The 25,840-nt window shown below is 37.6% G+C and overlaps 1 protein-coding gene across 1 annotated transcript in view; it reads right to left on the bottom strand.

Annotated features, from left to right (window-relative positions):
- Positions 1-3,435: 3,435 nt before the first annotated feature.
- The window catches only part of LOC107043546 (atrial natriuretic peptide-converting enzyme), a 40,043-nt gene continuing 17,638 nt past the window's right edge, over positions 3,436-25,840 (bottom strand). The window contains exons 5-17 of the mRNA XM_015265088.1: positions 23,288-23,709; positions 22,457-22,584; positions 21,622-21,754; positions 19,436-19,590; positions 18,074-18,272; positions 17,108-17,260; positions 13,079-13,360; positions 12,829-12,970; positions 10,679-10,860; positions 10,425-10,614; positions 9,470-9,753; positions 8,791-8,939; positions 3,436-8,014 (exon numbers count right to left, since the gene is read on the bottom strand). Of these exons, the coding sequence (XP_015120574.1) occupies positions 7,826-8,014; positions 8,791-8,939; positions 9,470-9,753; positions 10,425-10,614; positions 10,679-10,860; positions 12,829-12,970; positions 13,079-13,360; positions 17,108-17,260; positions 18,074-18,272; positions 19,436-19,590; positions 21,622-21,754; positions 22,457-22,584; positions 23,288-23,709 (2,608 nt within the window). The 3' untranslated portion in view covers positions 3,436-7,825. The remainder of the gene's footprint in view (positions 8,015-8,790; positions 8,940-9,469; positions 9,754-10,424; positions 10,615-10,678; positions 10,861-12,828; positions 12,971-13,078; positions 13,361-17,107; positions 17,261-18,073; positions 18,273-19,435; positions 19,591-21,621; positions 21,755-22,456; positions 22,585-23,287; positions 23,710-25,840) is intronic.

Consider the following 25,840-nt stretch of genomic DNA (forward strand, 5'->3'; position numbering starts at 1 on the left):
TGAGAGCGGGCAAATACACTTTGAACGTATGTATCTCCGATCCCGCTGATTTCGCCGCAGTGTGCTCCTGTAATATACACCGAGTGATAAATTAATAAAAGCACGCTCCACCACTGGCGTTACACCCAACAGTGCAAGCTGTTAATTTTCGGTACGTCTGCCGCCCGAGACCGCCGGTTGTACCAACGAGTTTGTAATTAAAGAATACGCCGCAACTTCTTGATATCACCCCCGTGTGCATACAACGCAGAACTTCCAGAACTCGATGTCACTCGCCGCACTGAAAAGACATTTTGTAATTACGCGGGGAGTTGATTAAGCGCCCAGCGTGCACTTGGGAAAAAGTTTTGGAATGAGGTTAAACAATAATCCGGTGGTAATTGAAATGAAGGACAGTTGTAATTGGGGAACAAATTTTTGGTAATATGTCGCGTTAATTTATCAATATGCACTGAGTAAAAAATATATTTTTGCCAAATATTATTATATTTACTTGAGAGACGCATTTATTTTTTTTAAATCGTATTTCTTCAATCGAGGCAATCGTATTTCCTCAATCAACAAATATGTTGCTCTTCTCTAATGATCATAGATGTTTTCTGAATTTCTTATTTTCTACAGAGAAGAATTTCGATTAATTTTTCAATGTTGGTAATTATTGAGGGAGGTTACTCGAGATCATAACTAACATGATCATCTTCTGGAGTAATATAATTGACATAATTCAAACCCAATAAGAATTGCCTGGGAATGACTGCACTGGCTACAATATTGAGAAAATAGATATTTCCGTGAAGTAAACGGATATTTTGCCAAAATAATTTTTTTTCTCAGCGTAAGATTATCAATATGAAAAATCATGGAAAGCAATGGATTACAGGTCGTTGGACGGAGACAAAAGTTTTCATTTTCAGGGACATGTCACTAATTTTCACAAAATTATTCCCAATGATTAGGAATTCGCGATTGTGAAATTTAGTGTTATTTGAATGGATGCAATGATTGTTTAAGTGGCGACGAGAATAAATTTATTGATATGTGATAGTTCCTTATTGAATCAAATGAATCATTTATCTGTAATAATTCCAATATGCGATTTTTTGGAATAAATAAATTATTTATTTCACATACTTGAACATATATTCAAACATTTAACAGAAATAAACATATCAGTTCAGTCATTCCCAATAAAATACTCCCGAAATGAATACAAAAATTGAAAATGATGAGTTTTACTCAATTCAAATGCGCAATTTTTCAAGGAAAAAATCACAAAAAATTTTGAAAAAATTATCCGAGGAGAAACGATGCTTGAATAATGTAACAGGGGGTTGTAAACACGTGCGCAAACAGAAAAGGGATGAAAATGATTTTAATGCGTGACCACGTGTTCTCGGGGATTAGTCAAATTGGCGGCGGCCCCGGAGGTGAAGATATTACCCGCCCGATTATCGGGGGTCAATTGGTGTTTTAAAAATTGTGGAATCATCCCCTTCCCCATAAATCAGGGGAAACAATGCCAACCGGGGATTACGTCGTTACTCACTCTCTTCGGAAAAATTCAACGAAAAGAAAAAAGTCGAGGATTTTCGAATTGATCTCCCGGCATGAGCATAAATTTCATGGACTCTCATTCAATAACTGGAATTATAAATTCTCAAGTTGGAAAATTTGTAACCGTGTTTGTTTTAATTAGAACCCCAGCGTGTGGTAATTCCACGGTTAATTTCATTCTTGGCATTAGTGCGTTAATAAACCGTTATTTATCGGTGTTAACTAGTGAAAAAAGGGATTTCATGTGTCAAGAAAATTTTCTTAGTCGACGGTTGTTTTAATGTGAAGCCCAGTGAGTCGATGATACATTCATGAGAAAGGGGGAAGTGGTACATAAATCCTTTCAGTATGAAATCCATTATTTCATTACTTAAAACAAGGAAAATATTTGATAGAATTTAAAAATGAAAACGAGTTATTGTGATCTAATATTCGACGTGATCTAATATTCGACACCGAATGTTTGATTTTGAATTGACGCAGGTGTATCGACTAGAATTTATATCATTCAATTCGTCTAGAATCAAATAAAAATATTGTAAATTACCAAATTCATCTTGCAATGTTAGGAAAACTGCAATTCTTACAAGATTATCATTTTTATTCATTCGTCGTCTCGTATATCGCATATCTTTTCATCTTTTTACAGCAGATAATTGTATTCGAGTTTTCAATTCACATTGGCGCGTTAATAAACCGTTATTCATCAACGTTAACCAGCGAAAAAAGGGATTCCATGTGTCAAGAAAATTTTCTCCGTCGACGGTAGCTTCAATGTGAAGCCCAGTGAGTCGATGACACATTCATGACGCTGGAGGGCAAGAGGAGGGGGATCAGAAATCCCGTCTAGAACCAGAAGCAGATTATACGCGGATGGATTTCTAATCGTTACAAATCCAATCTTGCGCCTTGCTTGCTTCGTATATTTAGCCCCCGGGTGACAAGCAGTATCCCTTTCAATGGGGATAGGACCCTTTTTTTTGTCACTCGGGAGACGATGGAACCCCATGCAGCTATTTAATGTCACATCGCATACGATGCAAAATGACGGAAAATAGGACGTGGATTAAGTGATACTTAGTTTATAAATGTGACCCTTTTGGAGGATGAAAAAATCATGGGATCGAGGGATTACACGCGTGACAACTCATTCGATCCGCATGAACTCAGTGTTTTTGATGCTGGGATTATTATGCTCGGGGGGATCTCAATGCAGGTTTTTTTCTCGGGCGCTTAATTGCGCCGGGGATGCGAGAGGTTTGAGAACATATTCAATACTTCAAAGAGTTGAAGTGAATGCAGTTATCCAATGTTGCAGTTTATGAAAGAAGAGTTCTGATTTTTTGAATGTGACGCACTGATCGACTGGCGGGAAATTATCGAGCTGCAGTATAATATCTACGCTATGAGGAGCAATGGAACCTACTTTATCGTCAGTGGTATATCTTCTTATTGATTGATTTTTTTATAAAATGCATAATTTTTTTTATTAAGTAGTTAGAAACCTGCATAAAAACTCACATATTATATTGGCTATATAATCTGTAATTGCATAACTAGTTTCAACACTATAGTTTGAATAGATTATTTTTTCAACTAAATATTCAATTCACATTCTTTGAAGAATCTATCAATGATCTTTATCACAAAAGGGTTTAACATATATACCACACGACTCATCCCAGAAGGAAGTTGACATTATTTCCTGATATTTATCATCATTGTTTGTCTCTGCTCATCAAACCTAGGACATTGCCAGACAATATGATCTATATCTTGAAAAAATGCACAATTAACTTATTCTAATTGAAATTTATCAATTAAAAACCGACGAAGAAAATACACCAGGAAATTTTCTGTCACAATACATAATTTATTTTTCAACACTCATGTTCCATAAATATATATTATGTACTCATTTTGAGATACATATTTCTTGTTTCCGTATATAATTAATTTTTCTGTATAAATTACCTACACCGCTGACACCACTCGTTCAATATAGATTTTTGTACGAATCTTATAAATCTGTTCCGCAATAATCCACCCGTTTTAAGACAGCCTCTGAATATATTTCTGCAGATTTTCATTGTTACCGTTCGATATGTGGATCAACATCTCTCAAACACTGTTATTTCATTTACCTGTCGACAACATCATCCCTTGGTCTTTGTACCTTTAATCTACTGTTTCATCTACCTGTTCACTGAATTATTATTAGTCACTTGTATACCGAAGATCTGCAAAAATACACCTCCAATTGAGTTCGCAAAATTTCTAACAAAACCGTTTTCATCTAGACTCTCAATCCTTAAGTGGTACTTTCTAAAATTCTACAGCTCTTGACCGGCAAGAGAGTGTTAACATCACATTAGCCACTAGAGTTACAATACAGCGATTATCTGACAGCCGTCAGACGTCTTCCATGTAATTTTGAAATTACAATGAACCCTTCCATTCCCGAATTCTCACTCTCGGACGACATAATTGCCCTCGCGACAGTGAGAAGACATGAAATTCCACGTAGAAGACAAACGCGTACACGTCTAGGCGATTGGCAGCAACACCTGTTATTATCACACTCAAGTTTAGCGATTAATCTACCTTCTAGTGAAATTACAACATCTTCTAAAGCCTGTGTATGTTCATCACAGCAACACATAACATGTGAAGTATAGTCCCCCTACGTAGGAAGTTATAACATATTCAACATACAAACATTACTCTTACTTCATATACGATCCAAATATAATTATCCGCATTGTCATCTTTCCAATAATACGAAGAATATCTCCATATATTTATATATACACACATTCAGTAGCCTAATAACCATATTGTCTATTTAAGTCTATATGCGAACCATCGTGTTTACGTTTCAATAATTTATTTCAAATATTATCGACCATTGATTGTACGATTAGGATTCTGTGCGTACCGCACCTCAAGCGATCACATTTATAAACTCCACAGTATTACAATGCCTCATTCACATGTGTTACCAACACTTAACTCAAAATGTAAATCTTCCGTTATGTCCTAGTAAGTGTTAACAACGATAAATTTTCTATGAAAACCAATAGTTTGACTCTGTGTACACTCAGACGAGCGACCAAAATCGGTCTGATAGCTTAAATAGATCCTAAAGCTGTACCAAGTTCACTCAGGCATGTTTTTTTATTATTATCCCTTATTTATTAACATTTGCAAGATCGAGCATGCAAAAGGTGTTAGTTTGTTACTTTCTATGAAGTTGACGATAGTTTTCGTGAGTTTCTGGAGAGTGTCCGAGTGTCTAAAAAATGATTTCAATATGTTTCGTTGTAGGGTCAATGTTTCACGGAAATCAATGGACAATACAGTTTTTATTGATTGAATGTGGGGAATTGGTCCATTCATTTGCGGTGAAACATGACGCCGAGGGAAAGGTACAAACTCCAACTCTCTCATCAAGCTCAGTAACGATTGTAGAAGAGAACAACACTGACTCTTGATATTACATTTAAACAGTTAATCTCTTTGTAATTCTAGGTATTTAGTAGCTCCCGTCAACTACTTTGTCACAACTCGACGGTTAATTACTCGCAATTTATTGCTTTATCCCTAGGTTATGAATATTCATATTGTAACCTATGTTAAGATATTATTTGCATGGTACCAACATTGACTTGACAGGAGTAGTTTAATGCAACTTTTAATAGTTCATCATAATTTCTCGTGCAAAGTGCCTGACCGACACAGTTGCTTTGTGCGCAGCATTTCATTGTATACTTAAGCGAAACTGAAGGATCGAAATTAAATTACGTGAAACATAAATTCTTGCCTACATTATTTTACACTTAAAACAAGGAAACTGTTTGATAGAATTTGAACAAGAAAACGAATTACTACTAACGTTATCCAATATTTGACATCGAATGTTTGATTTTGAATTGACGCAAGTGTATTGACTAGGGTTGATGTCATTCGGGTCGTCTAGAATCAAATGTAATTTTGTAGACCATCCGATTCAGCTTGCAATGCTAGGGCAAGTGTAGTTCTTACGACATTATTGTTCTCATTTATTCATCGTGTCGTATATTGAATATATCTCAGTATTTTTCCGTAACATCGTAGGCTTATTCACTAATGTTCATGTCTTCGTTAATCCTACAAAATATCCATTCGTGAAATTTAAATATTCACTAATTTTCTTTACCTTATGACTTCTTCTGCAACCAAATAATTGTCAACATATCTAGCAAGTGAAAATTTCCTCAAATTTATCGGTATTCATCGTTATTGACAAGCACCAAAATTGACATCTGCCAGAAATTATACATACCATTCTTACAATAGTTAATTATATTCGAGATTTCAATTTATATCACTTATCACATGATTTCATTCAATCAAATTCGATTGAATTGACCTCTAATTTACTGGATTTTTCATACCATACCAATATCGGATACTTAAACAATGATTTGATTGTAATGTTTTGCAATTTATGGTCTATTCCCTGGAAAAATAACGGAAATTAATAGCTTATACATAACTTACCATCCTTCTATCATTACTCTTAATGTTATTCCTATCAGTTATTGAGTTTATCTTGTTCTTACTTAATATTCATTTACTTAGTCCCTAAAATTACTATTATTGTCCATGGTGGAACATTTTCCTAAAATTATTTATTGTCTCCTCACACAGTATTGTCGGTGATTATTAATTATCCCTCAAATATTACAACTAATTGTTGTCTGGATACTAAGGAAGACAATTATTGTCCTGTTTTCTGGATTATTGTCCAATAAAAATGACTGCCGTTGCCAGAATGAGATACACCTCCGTTCCCCGGTAAAAAATTCAACTAGCAAAGAAATAAATCAGAGAATCACATGAAAATAAAAAACGTTCGTGAAATACGTACCAACAATACCATATTTTTCTCGATCGCTTAGAAAAAGCCTAAGCCAATAAGTAAGGCTTCTATTCATCACAAAACAATATTTCAGTATAAAGTATATATCTTTCGAGTGCGAGTCAAAAAAGTGCTGGTGTAATATATTATCCCTAGAATTCAGTCAACATGGTAAAATAGTCTCTACTCTACTTGAGTAATATTGTCATCAATCTAATTTCAATTTCTATGCTGAAAGCTGAGCTGTAAGCCTGAGTGAGCAAAGAGATAAGATACAATTACCGCACTTTTCTCGATATATTGTTTAATGCATACTGCAGTACTTCTAAAGCCCTATACGCCATGTAAAGCTTGCTAAGGGTGCCGTTGCTTTTTATATTTACATGACACTTTCTTACCCGAAGCTTAGAGCTATCCATATATTTATAGTTTGATTTACAGCAGCGATTATTCAGCATTCTCTTATTCATATTTCTTCGTTACACAAATAACTACTCTACTCTTAAATCTAACGCATCATGCGCAACACATTTTCCTCTGTATTATAAAGAATCTACGGACAATACAGTAGAAACGATTCGAAAAATGTGAAAATACTTTTTATCAATCTCGTAAAAATTATTGTCTCCGATTGAATTCTCCAAGTCATTAAAGTACTCGCGACTCTGCCGGGAATCGTTTCAACTGCATGGGAACGGAAAACAAATAAGTCACTTTGTGACCTTTATGAAGTAGAAAATATCGGAACGCGGGACATGCGTTAATTTTTCACCTCTTTAATATATTACCAAAATTATGTGATTTTGTATTCTCATTCGCTTTAAATCTCTTGTTAATTAAATCCATATAAAATAATGCCACGGCTGTTCGTTCCTCTCTTTAATATCTGAACTTTACTATATATTTTATATAAGTGCAATTAATACGCCACGTACGCGGATAAACCTAGTATTTCTTATATATCTTACTATGTTTCCAAGTATTTCATTGTCATTCCAGAGCCGTGACGCAAAACAGCGCGTTCGCCCAATTGTATCAAATATATGAATTAATAGAATTCAAAAAGAAAAATCCTTTCTTGTTCTATTTTCATTAGTAAAAAATTCCTCGTCATGTTGTAAAGTTTCTTTTTCATTCATTGTTGTCGTTGAGAAGAATCTGGATTTTGCAAAAAGCATTGACAATCCAAAATGACGGCAGTATCAACGTCAAATCCCAATAAGAATGGGCTTTAGGAGAGTGTTTTCCTCTCACCTTCAAGTGGCTCGACGTGTGAATTCAGTTGATGAGATCCATCATCCACTTCTCAAATCTTCTTCTGTCATCCTTCAGCCTCTTCTTGCCGAGCCTCTTGACGACCTTTCTATGTTAGCCTTTTTCCCTCTCTGAATACTTCGCCATCTCCTCGAGAATCCAGGGAACGTACTTCGGTACGTAAGCGTAGACACCGGGTAATCTGGGATGTGCACACTTTATTCCCCAGCTGACGATTCCACCCACAAACCAACGCTCCTTATCATTCTCGTCTTGGCACAGTAGTGGACCACCAGAATCACCCTTTGATAATCCATGTCATTTGTTATTTTCATTTCAGGATGTCATGAAAAAATGCTATAGGATTTTTTATCTAGACTTGGAAAATTCCGTACGCTGAGACAATTACTTTTGCCAAGGAATCATTTTCTTGGGAGAAGAATTTTTTTTTTTAGAAGCGTATTTCTCCAGGTCAGTCATCATCAAGGGGTCCAAGTCTATCTGTAAATATTACAATTATGTTAAGTTATGGGATGATTATGTTACATATGACCTTGAATCAACTCCGTCGACAATTATTAACATTCAAAATTATAGAAAGTTATTTTACGTGAAAAAATCTCACATTAAAAAAAATTGAAAAACAATGAAGGGTGTTCATTCAAGGTCATATGTACCATAATCATCTCATAATTCAACATAATTGTATATAATTTATTACCAAGTGTGAATATATAAACTTCGATGGGTTTATTATTCCCACAGTATTTATAGTACTTGTAATTGGCTTCGGCTGTCTTGACTTGAATAAACAAATAAACAAATAATTGCAATATTTGGAGATGGACATGGATCACCTGGGAATGACTGGCCTGCAGAAATAAGCTCCTAATACAGTAAATTGTTCTCCCAAGAAAATGATTTTTTGGGTTCAGTAATTCTTTTTCTCAGTGCAAAGGATTTCCTATTGGGTTTTACCTACTGGATATAGTAGTATTTATGTTCTAGGGGCTACGAAGGGTCCCATAAGGTATACCAGAAGGTCGCTTAGTGATTTACCTAACGTTCTGAGGACTCACCTGACAGGCGTCTTTTTTACCCTCAGGATAGCCGGCGCAGATCATTCCATCCGTGACGTTGAGCTCTTTGTGTTCCAGCCAAGCGTTACAAAGCTCCCTCTCCAGCACCGGTACTTTAACTTCGTTGACTGCTGGCTCGTACTGAGACGCTGCATAATACACACGGAGAGAAATATTCAGTAAAAAATACGGAACAATTCACGTAATCCGCAATGGGGAATCGTTTTCCGGCAATTTTTATAGGAATGGAAGAGAAGAAATCTGAAACGTTCAGTGAATTTTCAGGTTCATCACCGAACAAAGTACGAAATTGTCACGTAATTTTTCCCGAAGAAGTAAAATCTTACAGAAACTTGCCGACTTATTATGCCTCCAAAATAAAAAATTCTTGAACGTTTAACAATTTTAATGAACCTGGTGAGTTATTTCTACGTCTCGTTCCGTAAAATTTCTCAATCGTTGGGGAAAAATTACAGAACGACTTGTTGTCGTTCCAATTTTTACGGAACAAATCGTAGAATTTACGTGGCGATTCGTACAATTTCAGTTCCGACTCACACTTTTTATTGAATTTTACTTCGCTCGCGGATTACGTTTCGAAACGTAATTTTTACGTTTTCTTCTGCTAATTTTTATTGAATTTTTCAAGTCCTTTTCAAATTTCAAGTCTTTTACTTACAGTCAGTGTCCTCCTTCTTGCCCCAGCCAATCACAGTGCAAACAGTCTTCGGGGCCAGCTCCGTCTCCGGTTTCGGCAGACAGACTGGGCTCAGATGATCATGAAAATCGACACGCTCCTCAAGTTGGAAGAGTGCAACATCGTTATCATGTGCGACTCCGAGGTTGTAAGTGGGGTGGGGTACAACTCTCTTGACTTTCCGCTTCTCTCCGAGATAAGTGTGGGCGTATCTCCTTGTTATTCCAAGTTGAATTGTCCAGTCTGACAGATCTGAGTGACTGAAACTATCCAACTCCATTATAGCTACACGTATCACTCAAATAAAAAATTACTTCTGATCAGTAGAAAAAGTACTTCTACCCGGTACCAAGGGGTTTTTGGGGAAAAGGCAAAACTTGCACTTCCTCGAAGTCACAAAAGAACTGGATGCAAGTATCAAACGGGTAAATTTTTTTCAAGCGTGTAAATTACACTTTTGAAATCGTAAATTACGGTCAGAATAACGTGAATTGCAATTCTGAAAATTATAAATCAATTCGGTTTGGAAAACACCCATAAAAATCACAATCTACTGTTTTTTTTCTACAAAATATCTTCTCCTGAATACTTCTATTCACAGAACTGCACAAGAAAGCTCATTTTATTCATCGATAATATTCGCTTTTCTCAATGAAGTAATCAATTGAAAGTACTGAAATTAAGTCATAAAAGTGAAAAGTACTAAAAGTACTAGCAGAAAGTAGTGAAGCTACTTCCTCGTAGTACTATTTCTACTTGATCAGCAGAGGTGGTACTTCACTCAAGGATTGAAAAAGTACTTGGAACAAATATATTTCGAACTTTTCACAAGTCAACTTCTCCCAAGTACCGGTGGATACTGATGAGAAGTACATTTTTCTTTAGATGATAATTTCAGCCAGTTTCATCTGTGAGAATCATGTATAGTAAGACTCACTTTCCGACACAGTGTGCAGCCGTGAGGACCCACTGATCCGAAATGAGAACACCAGCGCAGTAGAAGACCTCCTCAGGTCCTCCCAGAAGTGCCGCAAGAAAGGGCCAATCACCGGGGCTAGACTCAACTCCTCCGACTATCCGAAGCTGGCGCTTGGCATTCCCGAAATTATTCCGACGCCGGCCACAAGCTGCACAACGATCCCCCGGTTGATTGATTTCTTAATATATTGATTCATTAGGTATATCACGTACCGTATTCGGAGCAGGCCAGCTCCACTGTTCGATAGTCACTGTGGTCCGTGCAGGTCTGCAGGTCCTTGAGAAGATTGCCTTGGCCCTTTTGGGCAAGTCTCCAGCGTTGGGATGTGTCTATCTGCGGCTCACTCACTGTCATATTGTTGCTTTTCATTGAGAAGGCCGAAGAATTGACGATACTGCAAAATTTTTTAAAATTTTCGTCTGATTTTTCCGGGCCAAATTCCGATAATTTTTAGCGTGTTGAAGTTCCACTGATATTTCAGGAAATCTTGTCAGTGAAAAATCAAATATTCCGGTGATTTTCTATTCAAATGATCAGGAAATCAATAGAATACCTGATTTTTCAGTTCAATTATTCTGTGAACATTTAGAAAAATCAGGAAAATGCAGGGAAAAACTGAAAACTCATATCAATTGTTTTCTGTATATTCATGTTCCACTGATAATTTAATCGAGTTGTGAAATTTCCATCTCAATTCCATTGAAAACTCATGAATTTCCGTGAATTCTACTTAAAACTCGAAATTTTGTGTCCCTGTCTTCAATCGTAAAATCATCATCAATGGAGTTAACTCTCACGGACGGGGCCCTTCTGTTACCAAGCGTAGTGTGTGCTCAATACGACTCGAATTCGATCATTTCTAATGAACGGAAAATTACGAAACCGGTATCTAATTGAAGCTACACTGATAGAATGATTCATTTATTCCAAACGAGATTCGTTAACTATTAACGAATGGTAGAGTTGAATATGACCAAATGAATATTCGTTAATAGTTAACGAATGGTTCACTTGAATGGCGAAAGTCAAGTCAAACAAGGCTCCTCAAATATACATTCGTTAACTATTAACGAATGAACATTTGGTGGGACCGAATAGACCCTAACCTCCAACCAAAATCCATTCGTTAACAATAACTAATGTTCTATCAGTGTACCGTACTCCGGTTTCCAATTGTGTTTGTCAGCTCAAGTTATTCTTCATAGATTTGGAAATAATCAATTTTGAAAACAAGCGTTCACATTCGCATGGCTCGATACCATGCATCGACGGTAATAGATCACACTAGGTCCTATTCTTGGCGCAGATGACCTATCGAATTTAGCCATAAATACAGGACCCATCACGCAACACTCTACAACAAGTTTCAAAGTTTACTGCAGACACGAAAAATATTGTCATCTTCTTCGGAAGCAGGCAGTCAACCACCCGTATAATGCTGATCCCATAAAACCCCTGTCTTATCATCTCTTACATGCGAAAAGAATTGCTTCTCACCATCTACAAGAATGGACACCTTCAATATCATGTCAAGAGCCTCAAACTCTCAAGAATTGCGAGTGGACCGAGGCTCCGCGGGAGTTTCGATTTGGGTTTAGCCCACCGTGATATTGCTACATCAAGAGAGGCAAGCACCCCTCCAACGATCTCGACATGCTCGAGAGACTCGCAATCGCGTTATCGAACGTATTGCTCGGTCCATGATTTCGATGCTCTCACAGTGCGATATAGACGTCGGAGTTTGACGGAATCCTTGACTCCCACGGTTCACTCGGCTTGTCAAGCCGCGCGGAAAATAAGAGATACTGAACTATGGACCGTCAGGTGTGTTATGAACCTCGAACACTGCGAAAACTAATGTCTGAATTTCAGACACTTGTAGACACTTTTCAAACACTTTTGGGACGATTTTGTAGACACTTTTGAGACATTAAAATGTATCTGAATCAATGGAGGTATTTCAATTTCAGACGTCAGTTAGATTTTCAGACACTTTTAAAGATTCAGACGTTTTTTGCCATCTGCTATCTTAACTTCAGATGGTTGTCAGACACCTAGTTTTTGCAGTGAATGAGTCAACTTTTCAGACCTGAGAAATATCTTAAAAATTAATGTTTGAATGGACTTTGCCGTCTGCATCAGGTGAGATATCTTAATAGTGAAATGTTTGAATCGCTCATAAATAACTGAATTTCAGACACAAAAAATGTCAACCATCATTTTCAGACAGAAACGGTGGTTGGAATTTTCAGACATTAGTCAGATTGTCAGACACTTCTGAAGATTCAGACGTTTTTTGCCATCTGACATCTTAAATTCAGATAGCTGTCAGACACCTGGTGTTTGTAGTGAAAGGTCTTACTTGTAACCGAGAAGCCGGCAGATCGCTTGAGCCGATGTGGACTCCCAATGGGTGATGCAGGCGGGAATGAAGGTTCGATTTTCCGCGTGATATACCTGAAGGCGGCCCTTGCCAAAGTCTCCGTTCCTCTCGCTAAGTCTCACTGTCGACACAAAATGCGAAGATGATGAGAACGCGATGGTAGTGATTAAGGAGATGCAGAAAGGACGAAGGAGGGATGACATCAAGCCAAAGATAATCGTTTACTCACAGCAATTTCTCTCGTCCTGGCCCCAAGGACAATCAAGCACTCCATCACAAACATGAGCTGACGACATGCACCTCCGTTCACCACAGTGGAGCTCCGGCTTGGCAATGACATCTCTTATTCCCTGATTCTTACTCTTACTGTTGACAGAGTACTGCACCGTTGGTGATGCGCACTCACCACAGCCAATCTCGTCAGTCTGATCGGCGCAATCCACGTGCCCGTCGCATCTCCAGTCGACCGGAATGCATCTGGTGCCGTCGCATTGAAACCCACTGGTGCAAACTGCCAACATTTCACAATCCAAAAGGATGGGTGGAGCATAACGGTGGTATCATCAAATGCATTGGCTCGTAATACAGATAACTGCATTTCACTGCACACATTTCCCCCTTTTCATTGAATTTTTCCCCGGAATTATAGAAAAAAGAGACATGGCTATCTCGAAAAGCATCAAACGAGCGCACAATTAAGCGGTGAGGTTTGCGGGATGAAAAGGCCCCATTCAATTGCGATATTTATTTCGCTATCGTAAATGTAACACGGAAAATGAAGGGAGGAGGGGGAATCAGAGTCCCAATTTCTTTCATCTCCAATAACGCCTGAAAGCTCGATTGGCCCCGCGTTGACTGTTTCATTCCGAGATTCCATTTGCACGATAATCCGGAATTGTCTGATCTATCTTGACTCCGTAAGCTCAAAGAGGGGGTGGGAGATGGTGGAAACCAGGTCTTCGCGAGCTTTAATCGATAGACTATTTGCCTCTGACTTTCAGCTTGTGACTGCCTCCGGGCTATGAAGAAAAAGGATATTAGCAGTCGTCGATATCAACTCAGCTGTCACGTGATATTTACGCTCTCGCTATCCCAATGAACTAACTCTGTCGTCGTCCTCAATCTTTTCAGATCCTACACTAATATTGCACACCCACACACTGGGATTTCTCTAAAAATTATTATACTTATAGTTATTTTTGTTTTAAATATAAATGCGCTTTTTTTCACTCTAAATACATTTTTTTTAATTTTTCAGATTTTCTTTGAGCACGTAATTAAATTAATTGGGTATGCTTCAGGAAAGAGCAAATTAATAATAAATATAAACTGTTATGGGAATATTCTAAGAAACAAACAATATTTACGAAACTCGAGCATCACACTGTGATTGTAGTTGATTATAGCCTATTATTTTTACATTAATTCTTTGTATACCTGTTTTTTATGGATATATTTCAGTAGCGAAGCGGTAAACCGGGTTAAGTCGATTTAGACTTTTGGCCATTTTTTGACAAATACCTCGGAATCTAAGAGAGATAGCAAAATTTTGCTCATTACCTTTTTTATAACCCTCAGTTGGCTCTACAAAAAAGGTCATGACAAAAATTTTTCTATCTCTTTTAGATTCCCAGATATTCGTTAAAAACTGGCCAATAGTCCAAATCGACTTAACCCGGTTTACCGCTTCGCTACTGATTTGTAAATATTGTAAATACTCAAGTGATCTCGAATAGAAATTTATTTTTAAAAAAAGTGTTTTCATATCTTTTGCCCTTTTCCTCTCCGGCTATTAATCATCTCGAGTCCACTCAGAGAAAAACAAACACTTTGTCAAACAAGTCTTGTTTGGGCCAACAAAATCGCTAGTTGAAAATTGCCAAAAAAGAATTTGTTTGGTTCGAATTTGAAAGTCTCAAACATGAATAATTGTTCTACTTTCGAGAACAACGAAATATTTGGCTCAAGAGGGGGATAATTCACACCAGACGGTGCCTTTTCAGGATGAAAATATCTCATATAGAGGAAAATTTATCAACAAATATTTTATCCCAAAGTTACAAGATTGCTATCATATCATTATTATTGTTTCATTTAAGGGTTCATTTCTTGTCTGTGATTATTAGACAGCCGAAACGAAAAACTACTATCCCTTGTTCCGCATAAAACAAAGATTTTCCGGGAGCAAAATACGGATGGGAGTATCGAATAACGAAGGAGTAGTGCTAGAATGACATGTCTTGCGTGTACAGAGAATGCAATTTTTTTTGAACCACTAAATCTGTTTTTGCGACAAAAATTTTTCATTCCGGCGCACTCTCTGCATGTTTGGCCCAAAAAAATCCTTTTATGATAATTTTCAAAAAACTATTTTCTTGGCACAAGCAAGACTTGTTTGAGAACTTTGTCGTTTTTCTCTCAGTGTAGCAACACATGCCCTTCATTTTTATGAAAATGTTTATTGGATAGTCAAAAATTTACGACTATCTGTAAAAAGGGACAATTGAATTGTTTTTCTTGCTCCAATAGAACAAGAAAGAAGAAAAGTGGAGGTGAGGGCGGGAGCCTTGGGTGAGAATTAACGCTGAAAATGATTCTCTCAAGGTAGATAAGCGCTCGGAGAGGTGACTGTAATTTCAGCTGGCAGTAAACTCCCCCATCTCCCTCCCACTGTCACCAAGAAGCTTTTCTAAAAGGTATGAAAACCAATTAGTTGGTGAATATGAAGAAAACCGGGCCATCATAAATTCCAATTACGGTTCTACTATCTAAAAGCTCATTAAATACGGCCGGTACTAGCTCTCAATTCCGTTTGGTTGGTGTGTATCTGACCTCATTTCAACTCACCAACAAACAGCGGAACAAAAGATTTTTGCATTTGATTAGAATTATGGATGCAGTGCCTTATCGAAAGCCGGAAAACAAAACACTTCCTACTCTCCTCGATTAAGCGGGAATCTTGGTGGAGGAGGGAACACGAGTGGGAAGAGTTTTCCGATAGATTGGAGTCAGCTACAGCACCACTACCTTCTGCTTCAATTAATTCCAGCCTTCATTGTTCGATCCACATGGCTTTTTCCAGAATTTTTTCTCAACTATATTCGAGGATTCACCAGCCGGAAGGGCGCGATGAGGGAATTGAATGGTGCGTCGGGTCGGGGGTTCGAGGAATTGCATTCAAAAGTTTTTGAACAATACGAGAAATGGGAGATCATCGGGAAAACAAAAGGCCTGTGCATAGTCTAGTACCTTTGGGAGGGCAGAAACTTGCGGGACAAAGCAGTCAATTGGACAAATGCAATAATCAATAAGTAAGCTCCGTTTTCTATCGACGCGATAGGATGCAGAGTGAGGGATGGGTAGGAAGGGGTGAGCGATGATCACTGGAGGAAACTTGAGGCGATGACGGATGAAGCGAGTCGCGTGAGTGCACTTGTAGTCTTGATAACGAGCAGAATATCTAGGGTGATCGCCTCATTCTTTTCGCTTCTCGAGGTTTTATCGTCTGGTTTAGTGACCTTGATGATTTTTTTTATTGGTAAGTATTGATGCATCGTTGGATTATTTACATAACTTCATTCGAGTATTATTTACCTTGAGTTGATTTATATTTAGTTGCTATGAACATATTTTTAAATTCTTGTATTATTACTTTTAATAAAATCGTGAATAATTTTTAAAGTTTTAGAGTCTGTCTCTGTCAGGAATGTGACTGTGGTGTATGGCCTAGGAGTTTTTATTTCCATACAGCAAAAACGAATGTCTGAATTTCACACACCTTTTGTAGACATTTTTTAGAGACTAAAAAACGTCTGATAAAATGAAAATTTGGTTGAATTTCAAACATGAATTGAGATGTTTGGGCACCGGTTCGTCTGAAATTCAGACACGTTTTCATTTTATTCAGACGTTTTTTCGTGTCAATGACGGATTTTCAATGACGGAATTTTCTGTCCAATAGAAAATCCATTCAGGGTTTCTTGTACTCATCAACTTTACTCAAATAATCAGAATTTTCTTTCCTCGCAAAGGTTTTCCGCAAAAAAAAAGTTCGTGTATCCTTTTTTTAATTGCGGGTTTTAAATTAAACCCATGAAATCCCGGATTCTCTGCTCGATCTTCACTCGAAGATCTTCTACGAGCTGGGAGGTACTCAAGGAGATTATTCAAATGCTTCAGTGATATTTTTTGCTTCTCCAGCGCGATTATTCAGATGCATGCATTATTCAGAGGGTGCTTTTGCAATAAAAATACGTACCTGGTTTTTCAGCGCGTTTTGCAGCTTCCTTCACCTCATGGTGACCCACGCAAACGTCCGAATTCACGTTTTCCGGGAAGTAGTCGCAGTCGAGATAGTCAGGCATCTTCAGGCCGAATACATTGAGGAAGAAACCACACCTCCTCGTCATTTCTACAATTCGAAGCGACCAAATTGAGTATTGAGGCGAGTGAATTAGTGGTATTGCTCGGCGAATTGAATTTATGAAGAGAAATTGTGGAAATTACATTCGTGATTCATTGTTAATCGTGTATGTGGTGACTACTGATGAAATTCCACTCAGAGTCGACCGCAGAGTTCTACACCGATGATGGAAATGATATAACCCTGAGGCCTTCACTGTCGCGTGGAATTTGTAAAATTCAATGGTGGATTTCGCCACAAATTGATATGGATTTTCCATTAGTTAACAAATTTCGAGGATTGAAATTTGATATATGAACAGCAGGAGTGCCTCGTGCATTTTTAAATCACGACGTCAAAGATAGATCATCAAAAACCCGATCAAGATCATTTTACCAAATATTCAGGCGATTCGTCTGAGTCTCTAATTCCCAGACTTTGTGCGTTCTCTTCATATTTTATTAAAAAGTACACGAATTCGTTTCGAGTGCTTTCAGCGAGGATTGGAGGGAACAATTTCGTCCGAAAAAATGAGTCGGCATTTTAATTTTGAGGAAGAGTCATGTCATAAAAACGAAAATCATAACATCTTCTCAAATTCAAATTCAAAATTAATTATTCTCTTGCTGATTTTCTCAATGTTTTTTAACACTCAACTTAACCATGGCAAAATCTTGAAAAATCTAGTGTGAAATCGGCCTCGAAAATCTCAAATATCCTCAATTCAGTCAGCAATTATTACCTCCAACCAAAATTTCTCCCGAAATTACAGATACTCCGACCCCGAGAATCACTTATGAAACATTTGAAACAATTCCATACCATTACACAAACTTCTGCAGGGTCTAACCACTTGACCGCGCGATCCACATTTCGGTACGAAGACATTGCACAGAAACAAGGCAGCGAGTTCGTAACACCTGACGTCAACAACTGCCTCGTAATTCTCCAGTTCATGCTGTGCATCACGCTGGCCAAAGTTTCCCATGTAATTCGGAAACACCGTGAAATTGTACGGCACCTGAAATATTAACGTAAACATACCAATCAACTAACGTGGATTTTACACTGAGACAACTCAATTATCTCAGTATATCCACTGTCATTGGTTGGTGAAGAACGTAGTGATAATTATTTGCTTTGACGCTCAATTATCGGGGATGGAATTCAACCGGCTGCATTGATTGTGTGCTTCAGGTTCTGGACCCAGCTGTCAGAGCAACAGTGCTATAAATGTGATCATTAGGGGATTTAATTGAAGTTGCGCAATTCACCTCGAATTCATTGATTCTACAATGCACTGGGGGAGACAAAGATGTAGACGTTGGGATGCTGGAATAATACCAAATTAATTGATGGAGATTTCGGACAATTGACTGACTATCAAAATACGCAATAGAATGATCGCATTGTATGGGCAATATAGCGTAAGAACTGAGGTAAATGACCCTACACTGAGAGAAAAACAAACACGTTGTCGAACAAGTCTTGTTTGCGCTAACGAAATCGCTAGTTAAAATTGCCAAAAAATAATTTGTTTCGTTCGAGTTTGAAAATCTCAAACATGAATAATTATTCTGCTTTCGACAGCAACGAAATGTTTGGCTCAAGAGGCGGATAATTCATACCAGGCGGTGCCTTGGGAATTACTAGTCCATGAATGTGTTATAAAATTATTTACTCCCCAAATATATGCTTTAAAAACTAAAAAAATTGTTTCAATGATTCGCGATAATTGACTATCATTCCCGACATTTACCGAAGAGAGAGAGCTTTTGAACTGATTTTCTGGAAAATTTATTTCCACTAATGAATAACACAATTACTTATATTTTTAGCTTAGACACGGAATCCAGTTCCACTCTCAACGCGCCCGAGGACATTTTCCCCATTATGAATACAAAATCACGTCTCCGACGAGAAAGAAAAACCATCCCCTAAAGAAAGCACAAGGCAAAATCCGGTACGTGCTGGAATCCCTGAGCGTGTGCAACTAATATAATACCCCTTTCTGGCTCGAAAATAAAAGTATCACGCCTCCGTGAATCCCAGAATTCCGGACGCCCTGGGACACTACGTTGACCTCATTCCGTGATTTTAAACGACTACACGGAAAGTTTATCTCGTTTTCCGAAAAAAAAACAAGAGAAACAGGGGAAATGTGAAAGGGAAAAATCAACTCACCTTGTGGTTGAGGCAAAAGGTCACGATAACTGGTAAACATATTCCCGGCGCTGGATTTTTCGGCTCAGCCAGTGCTGATGGCGGCCGCGATGAGGATACGATACCCGTTCTCTCAACGGTTCTGTTCTCAAATCTCACACCTCCCTCGGGATAGGCTGTGAAACGTGAAAGGAAGAACTTTATCCTCGTCTAGTTCTCACCTAACAAGACGCGTGACATGTCGTACGGCACACAAAGCACTCTCAGCGGAAGTGTCCAATAACATGAAATTCACGGGATGAACAAAAACCGAGTCAGAACTTCAAAGTGAATGAAAAACAATCCCCGGTACACGATTGAAAATATTCGTTTGAATTTTCGCTGTCAAATCTCGGGAATCTCCAACGTCTGACGTTTCGATAGAAATTTCCGGAAATCTCATCATTAAAAACCAATGGAAACTACACGGAGAAAAATAGTCAGTAAAGATTACGTATCTTTTCCGTAATTCCGGAGCGAAATGTGGTTGTAGAAAATTTTACGTAACAGTCGCGGAATTTTTCCAGAGCGTTCCGTAATTTTTATCTGAATCTCCTGTGAAAAATTACGATACCGTCACTTAAGGATGTATTCCCTTTTCGCCAAAATTCACGTTTTTTAAATTTTTCTGGGAAATTGTTGATCGGATTGACGTGATAAAATATACCGTTTGTGCGTTTTATCATTACTCAATGGCTCCCGAAATTTCATTATCGTGCAATCAACTTCCTGCGTTTTTTCTACGCTGTTAAACATTTCTTGAAATTTCAGTCACAATGGCATCTGAATTTCCAACGTTGTGAGTTTGAATTCAACTTCAATTGAAAACGTTCGCTAAATTTGTTATTCATCTTGAAAATTCAAGAAAATTCGATTTTTCATATTAAAAAGCCATTGATTTTTCAATGAAAGCTTGAATTTTCAAATTCATCGTGGAAACTGAACATCAAACATAATTGAATTTTCAATAAATTGAAAATTCAGAGACGTTGTTGCCTGAATTTTCAACATTATCAAGGTTTTTTAGTACCGTATGGATCTGAAAATCGAGAATTACTTGAATATTCAAGAAATTAACTGATTTGTCAATGAAGAATTCTGCAGAAATTTCATGTAACTTTATCGTTGTTAAAAATTTCAAGTTTTCTCACAATTTTCTAACAGTGTAAAACTTTTCGGAAATTCACAAAACTTCAGAAAAAATGCAGGACAATAATTGCACTACCATGAAACTTCCTGAGTCAGTCAATAATGATAAAACGCAAAGACGGTATATTATTTCGCGTCATTCCGATCAATAATTTGCCAGAAAAATGAAAAAAACGTGAATTTTGGCCGAAAGAGTCTAATACATCCTTAAATTATCTGTGTCGATTCCGTAATCGGTGAGCAAATTATGAGTTCCGTAATTTTTACTGAACATTTCTCTCCGTGTCTGAATTTCAGTTCAATTACGCAATGAGAGCATTCGAGAAAATTAGGAAAGCTCAGTTTAATTGAAAATTTGAGTAAACATGGAAATTTCAGTCTGATTGCTGATGAGACTATCTGAATTCCCTAGCAATTTCACAGGCATTTTCCCTCTGAATCGAACTCAATGTTATACTTCTTGAGATTCCTATCTCTCTATGAAATTCATGCAAAACTAATTTCTCGGGGGAAAAGTATAATGTCATTTCTAGAAGAGGGAGAATTTTTTTTTCGCCTGAAACCTATTATGAATGGATCGAATATACCTCGAATATACACTTTCTCAACTCGAGAAATTACTTTTATGATATCGTCGTTTCTTCTCTCAACGTTCGAGAGACCTAGACTCTGAGATATTGATTCGCGCTGGAAGCGGAACTTTCTCGTAAAACACTAACCGAGGACAGTTTGGATCAACAGAGACAGGCCATAGCTATTGATCTCTCCGATAGGCATACCGATGATAACTTGTGTATTCAGAATGTATTTGCTTGAATATTGTCGTCAGGAGATATCCGAGAAGAGGCAAACGTCAGATGAAATCAAACCCGAGAGAGAAGCCCCATAAATGACACTATCGCGCAAGTAAAACCGAAGTAAGGGTCCTTGTGGGTTCGCAGAGAGCTACAGCGCGCTTCAGAATTCCGAAAAATAAGAGAGGAAATGAAGTAGATAGAAATGGAAAATGAGGTACTTACATTTGAAATAAGCCAAGAAGCCACCGGCAATTGCTAGGAGGGCAATGGCATTCAGAAGAACCTGAGCGTTTCGGAATTTTATTGTACCTCTGGTGACGTAGTGACTGCTCGGTCGTCTCATGTCTCTGATTATCTTAAACGTAATGAACCAGTGACTATAAAGTAAATTGAAGAAATGGTGGTTTGAGGTAAAAAACTAATTCTCTGATTATTTACAAAATTACGAGAATGTTGGAAAATTATAGGTTTCGAATGAAATATTCGACACTTGGTGATCGTCAATCACCAAGTGTCTTCTCATGTTTCTGATTATCTCAAACGTAATGGAACATTAAATACGAAGTAAATTGCAGAAATACTCATTTGAGCTACAGATTAATTTTCTGATTATTTACAAAATGATAGAAATTTTGAAAATTATAGGTTTAGCGTAAAATATTTTGCTACATCATTTGAAATAACCCACGAAGCCATCGACAATTGCAAGTAGAACAATAGCGTTTCGAAAACCTGTTCTAAACGTAACTGAACATTGCAATTAAAAAAATGAACAAATGGTGGTTTTAAAGCATTTAAAAAATGCATAAATAGTGGTTTATTCGACACTTGGTGATGATCAACGTGCCACTTATTGTGACAATTAAATTCAACTGCAATTTAACTCAGTCTGTCTGAGGAAAAAGCTACTGAGATGCTAAGGTTTCTGCCAGCCCCCCAGTTAGTTAATTGAATCGTTCGGAATGGTTGCCTCGGACTCTGCGCCAAACGACCGTTGTAGAAACATTTTGGCCCTCGGAAAGTGTGTGTGTACTTCGCTCAATGTGAAACTTCTTACCCTGTGATGTAACGACATGTTGCTGCCACTGTGAAACCTCACGATTGTCTGCAAGCTCGCTGGGGTACTCATTGACTTTGTGATTGGACTGCCTGGTGGATTCTCAGACTCGGGGATCAAGGCTCTTCCTGATGGGCAAATTTCATTTCGTCATTTTGTCATTGGCATTATTTATTTCCAGTCTCGGAAAGGGTGAAAATGGCAGAAGGCCATTCACATGAGACGAATTACTCTCTATTTTATCATTTTTTTAATTTCAACATTCTTGTGGGTCATTCTGCACTGTTAAAGGTTTTGTACCACTGGAATTTCAAGGAATTTCGCCATTGAAAATTCAGAATTTCGTGGGAAAATCAAAGAGAACTGTAAATTTTAATTCCATTTTTCCCTGGAAATAAATAGATGGAAAATAGAGGGAAAATATGAGATTTCAGATTTCACTGAAACTTCAATGTAATTCGGCACTGAATATTCATATTGAATTGGAATTTCAAATGAATTACGGAATTCTCGTCTGTATGCTGCTTAAAACTCTGGAATTTTACTGAATTTTCAGTGAAACCTGAAATTTCATTTTTTCTCTAACAGCGTGCCATCACAAATCTTGCGAATAACTCTAAATTATAAATGTGCATTTATTACTGTTTTCATATTCAACAGTTTACTTTGCACAACTAAAAATCAAGAATAACATTTATCCAAAGACGTCTTCTTTAAACATTCACATTGATTAGTCTCAGAAATGAGTCGAAAGTCTTCAAAACTCTGTCTTCAAAACGAGAATTAATAAGCAAAAATATCAGTAGAAGCCTCAAATGATGGCCAACAAACCTGGAACTCTTCCATTGATATGCTTATGCGGTAAGAGTGGTGCCTCCATAGTCTTGCTCGTATAACTCGGTGAACTAGTCTGACTGAAGCTGTCCGATGAAACATTGCTGTCCTGCCTGACACTGGCCGGTTTATTCTGCACGGGACTCTGGCAAATGGCACTCAAAGGTGGCGGTAGATTAGTCTGCGTTGCTTTAGGAAGTTTTTCCAGTCTCTCAACGCCTCTGTCCTTTCTCAAATTATTCTGCAAAATATTTCTAGCCCTTTCCATATCCACATTGTACTTGGCTTTTGTTGGCTGCTGCTCACTCTGCAAACGCTTCTCAAGATTTCTCGACGCTGCCTGCAACGCCTCAAACTTGGATCTCTTCTCCGCCTCGTGGCGATCCTCAGTATCGCTTTCAAACTTGCTACGCTGGAGTCTGTAGAAAGCGAAACATGAATTGTGTGGACTGAATCCTTCGGGTGGTTGAAAGTTCGGAGTGGGGGTTTGTTCAAAGGAGAGTTTGCGGGGATTAGGTAACTATGGTAGACCAATTATTTCCAACGGGGGCGTCCTTTGTCTCCTGTGCATAGCCTTCATTCTCAATACTGCATATTGTGTACGAGTAAACGGTAAATAAAGGACAACACAATGCCGTCGATAAATAAAAGTTGACAATTTTCAATTTTTCATTAGTTTGTTCAAAGGGTTCCGAGCGAATGATTTTCGTTTTCCCCTGGAATCAAAGTTATCTGGGGAAAAATAAAAATCTCGGAGCTTAAACTTCATAACAGAATGTTTCGCAGAATTCTTAAAACGGGTTTTTATAGATGCAAGCACACTTTTCTGTCTAGAGGATGAATTTCAAATTTTCTTTGATAGGGAATCTAAAGAATAGTTTTGAAACTGTAGTTATTCAATCTTGTAGTCGAAAAATATTTCAATTTTTTGGCCGAAATTTCCGCTACACTTGTTGGAGGTTTTTATGAATTGGCAGTTCCACTGGAAGTTCAAAGGATTTTGTCATTGAAAAGGCACGATTTGATTAGAAAACCGATGGAAACTCTAAATTTATAGTTAATTAAATTCATATTAAATCTATGTTGTTGTTCATTTCCATGTTGATTTTAAATTATGTAAGATCATGGGAAATTGGAAAATCAGTACACTATACTATACTCAGGCTTTTGACTATAATTTGTCAAGGGCCTGAGGAAGCTTAAATATTAAGAGAAACGTCGCAAATTGATAATGAATTAGTATAGTGTACTGATTTTCCAATTTCCCATGATCTTACATAATTCATATTAAAATTATATTACATATTAAATTTATATTTCCAGTACACTTGTGGGAGATTTTTATGAAGTGTCAGTTCCACTGAAATTTCAAGGGATTTCGTCATTGAAAATGCACGATTCGGTTAGAAAACCAATGGAAACTCCAAATTTAAGTATTCCCTGGGTGGTAGAAAATTCCGAGTAGGGGTTTGTTCAAGGGGAATTTGTGGGGATTAGATACCTGTGGTAGGCAAATTATTTTCAGCAGGCCCATGCTTTGTATCTTATGTATGGCCTCTATTCTCAATGCTGTACGCTGCCTGCGAATGAAGGACAACACAATGCCGTCGAAAAATAAAAGTTGGCAATTTTCAGTGTTTTATTAGCTTGTTCAAAGGATTCCGAGCGAATGATTTTCGTTCTCCCCTGGAATCAAAGTTATCTGGGGCAAAATAAAAAGCTCAGAGCTTAAAACTTCGTAATAGAATGTCTCGCAGAATCGTTAAAATAGTTTTTTATCGATGCAAGCATACCCAGAGGGGCAATATCTCCCCTTACTGAACTGGCAAAATCTGGAGTAACACCTGGCAACTTTCTCAACAATTTACGCGCGTCCTTAATTCCTGTAAGATCGAAGAAACTGCGGGAATAGGGAGGAAACTTGTCCCGGCACGGAGGCCCTAATCTTCTGAGTGGCGCAGATTTAATGTCGTTCTGTGTTTCACATGGGTTTAACTGAGTCATCGGGAACTATTCGAGAACACGGGAGTGAATGTTCTTGGGAATTGAAAGGATCTCCGAGACTGTAATTATCGGGGAGGTATCACCCAACAACAGATGCAGGAAAATGAATTGCTTCTCTGTTTAGACGACGACATGAATTTAAATTTATTTTTGAGGGGAACCGTAAGAATAATTCTAGAATTATCATAAGTTATTCAATCCCTCACGTGAGGAATAGTGTTAAATTATCTGGCTAAAATTTTCAGTGCCGATATTGAAAATTTTTATCAACTCACGGTCCCATTGAAATTTCAAGGAATTTTTTAATTAAAAATTCACAATTTAAGGAAAAAATTAAAGAAATCTCTGAGTAGCAGTTCAGTCATTCCATAAACATCAGGAAAAATTGAATTTAAAAAAAATAAAAAATGCCAAAATCTTGAATAACTAAAAATTGAAGATGTTCAGTGGAATTTCGATTGAAAAGTATCCAAAAATTCAAACTGAGAGAAAATAAATTGTCATTTCAAATCCCATGAGCCCCCCCCCCCCCCCCCCCCCCCCCCC

The sequence above is a fragment of the Diachasma alloeum genome, unplaced genomic scaffold (genome assembly GCF_001412515.2).
Source record: "Diachasma alloeum isolate Michigan unplaced genomic scaffold, Dall2.0 Dall_scaffold_00597, whole genome shotgun sequence".
Classification (NCBI taxonomy): Eukaryota; Metazoa; Arthropoda; class Insecta; order Hymenoptera; family Braconidae; genus Diachasma; species Diachasma alloeum.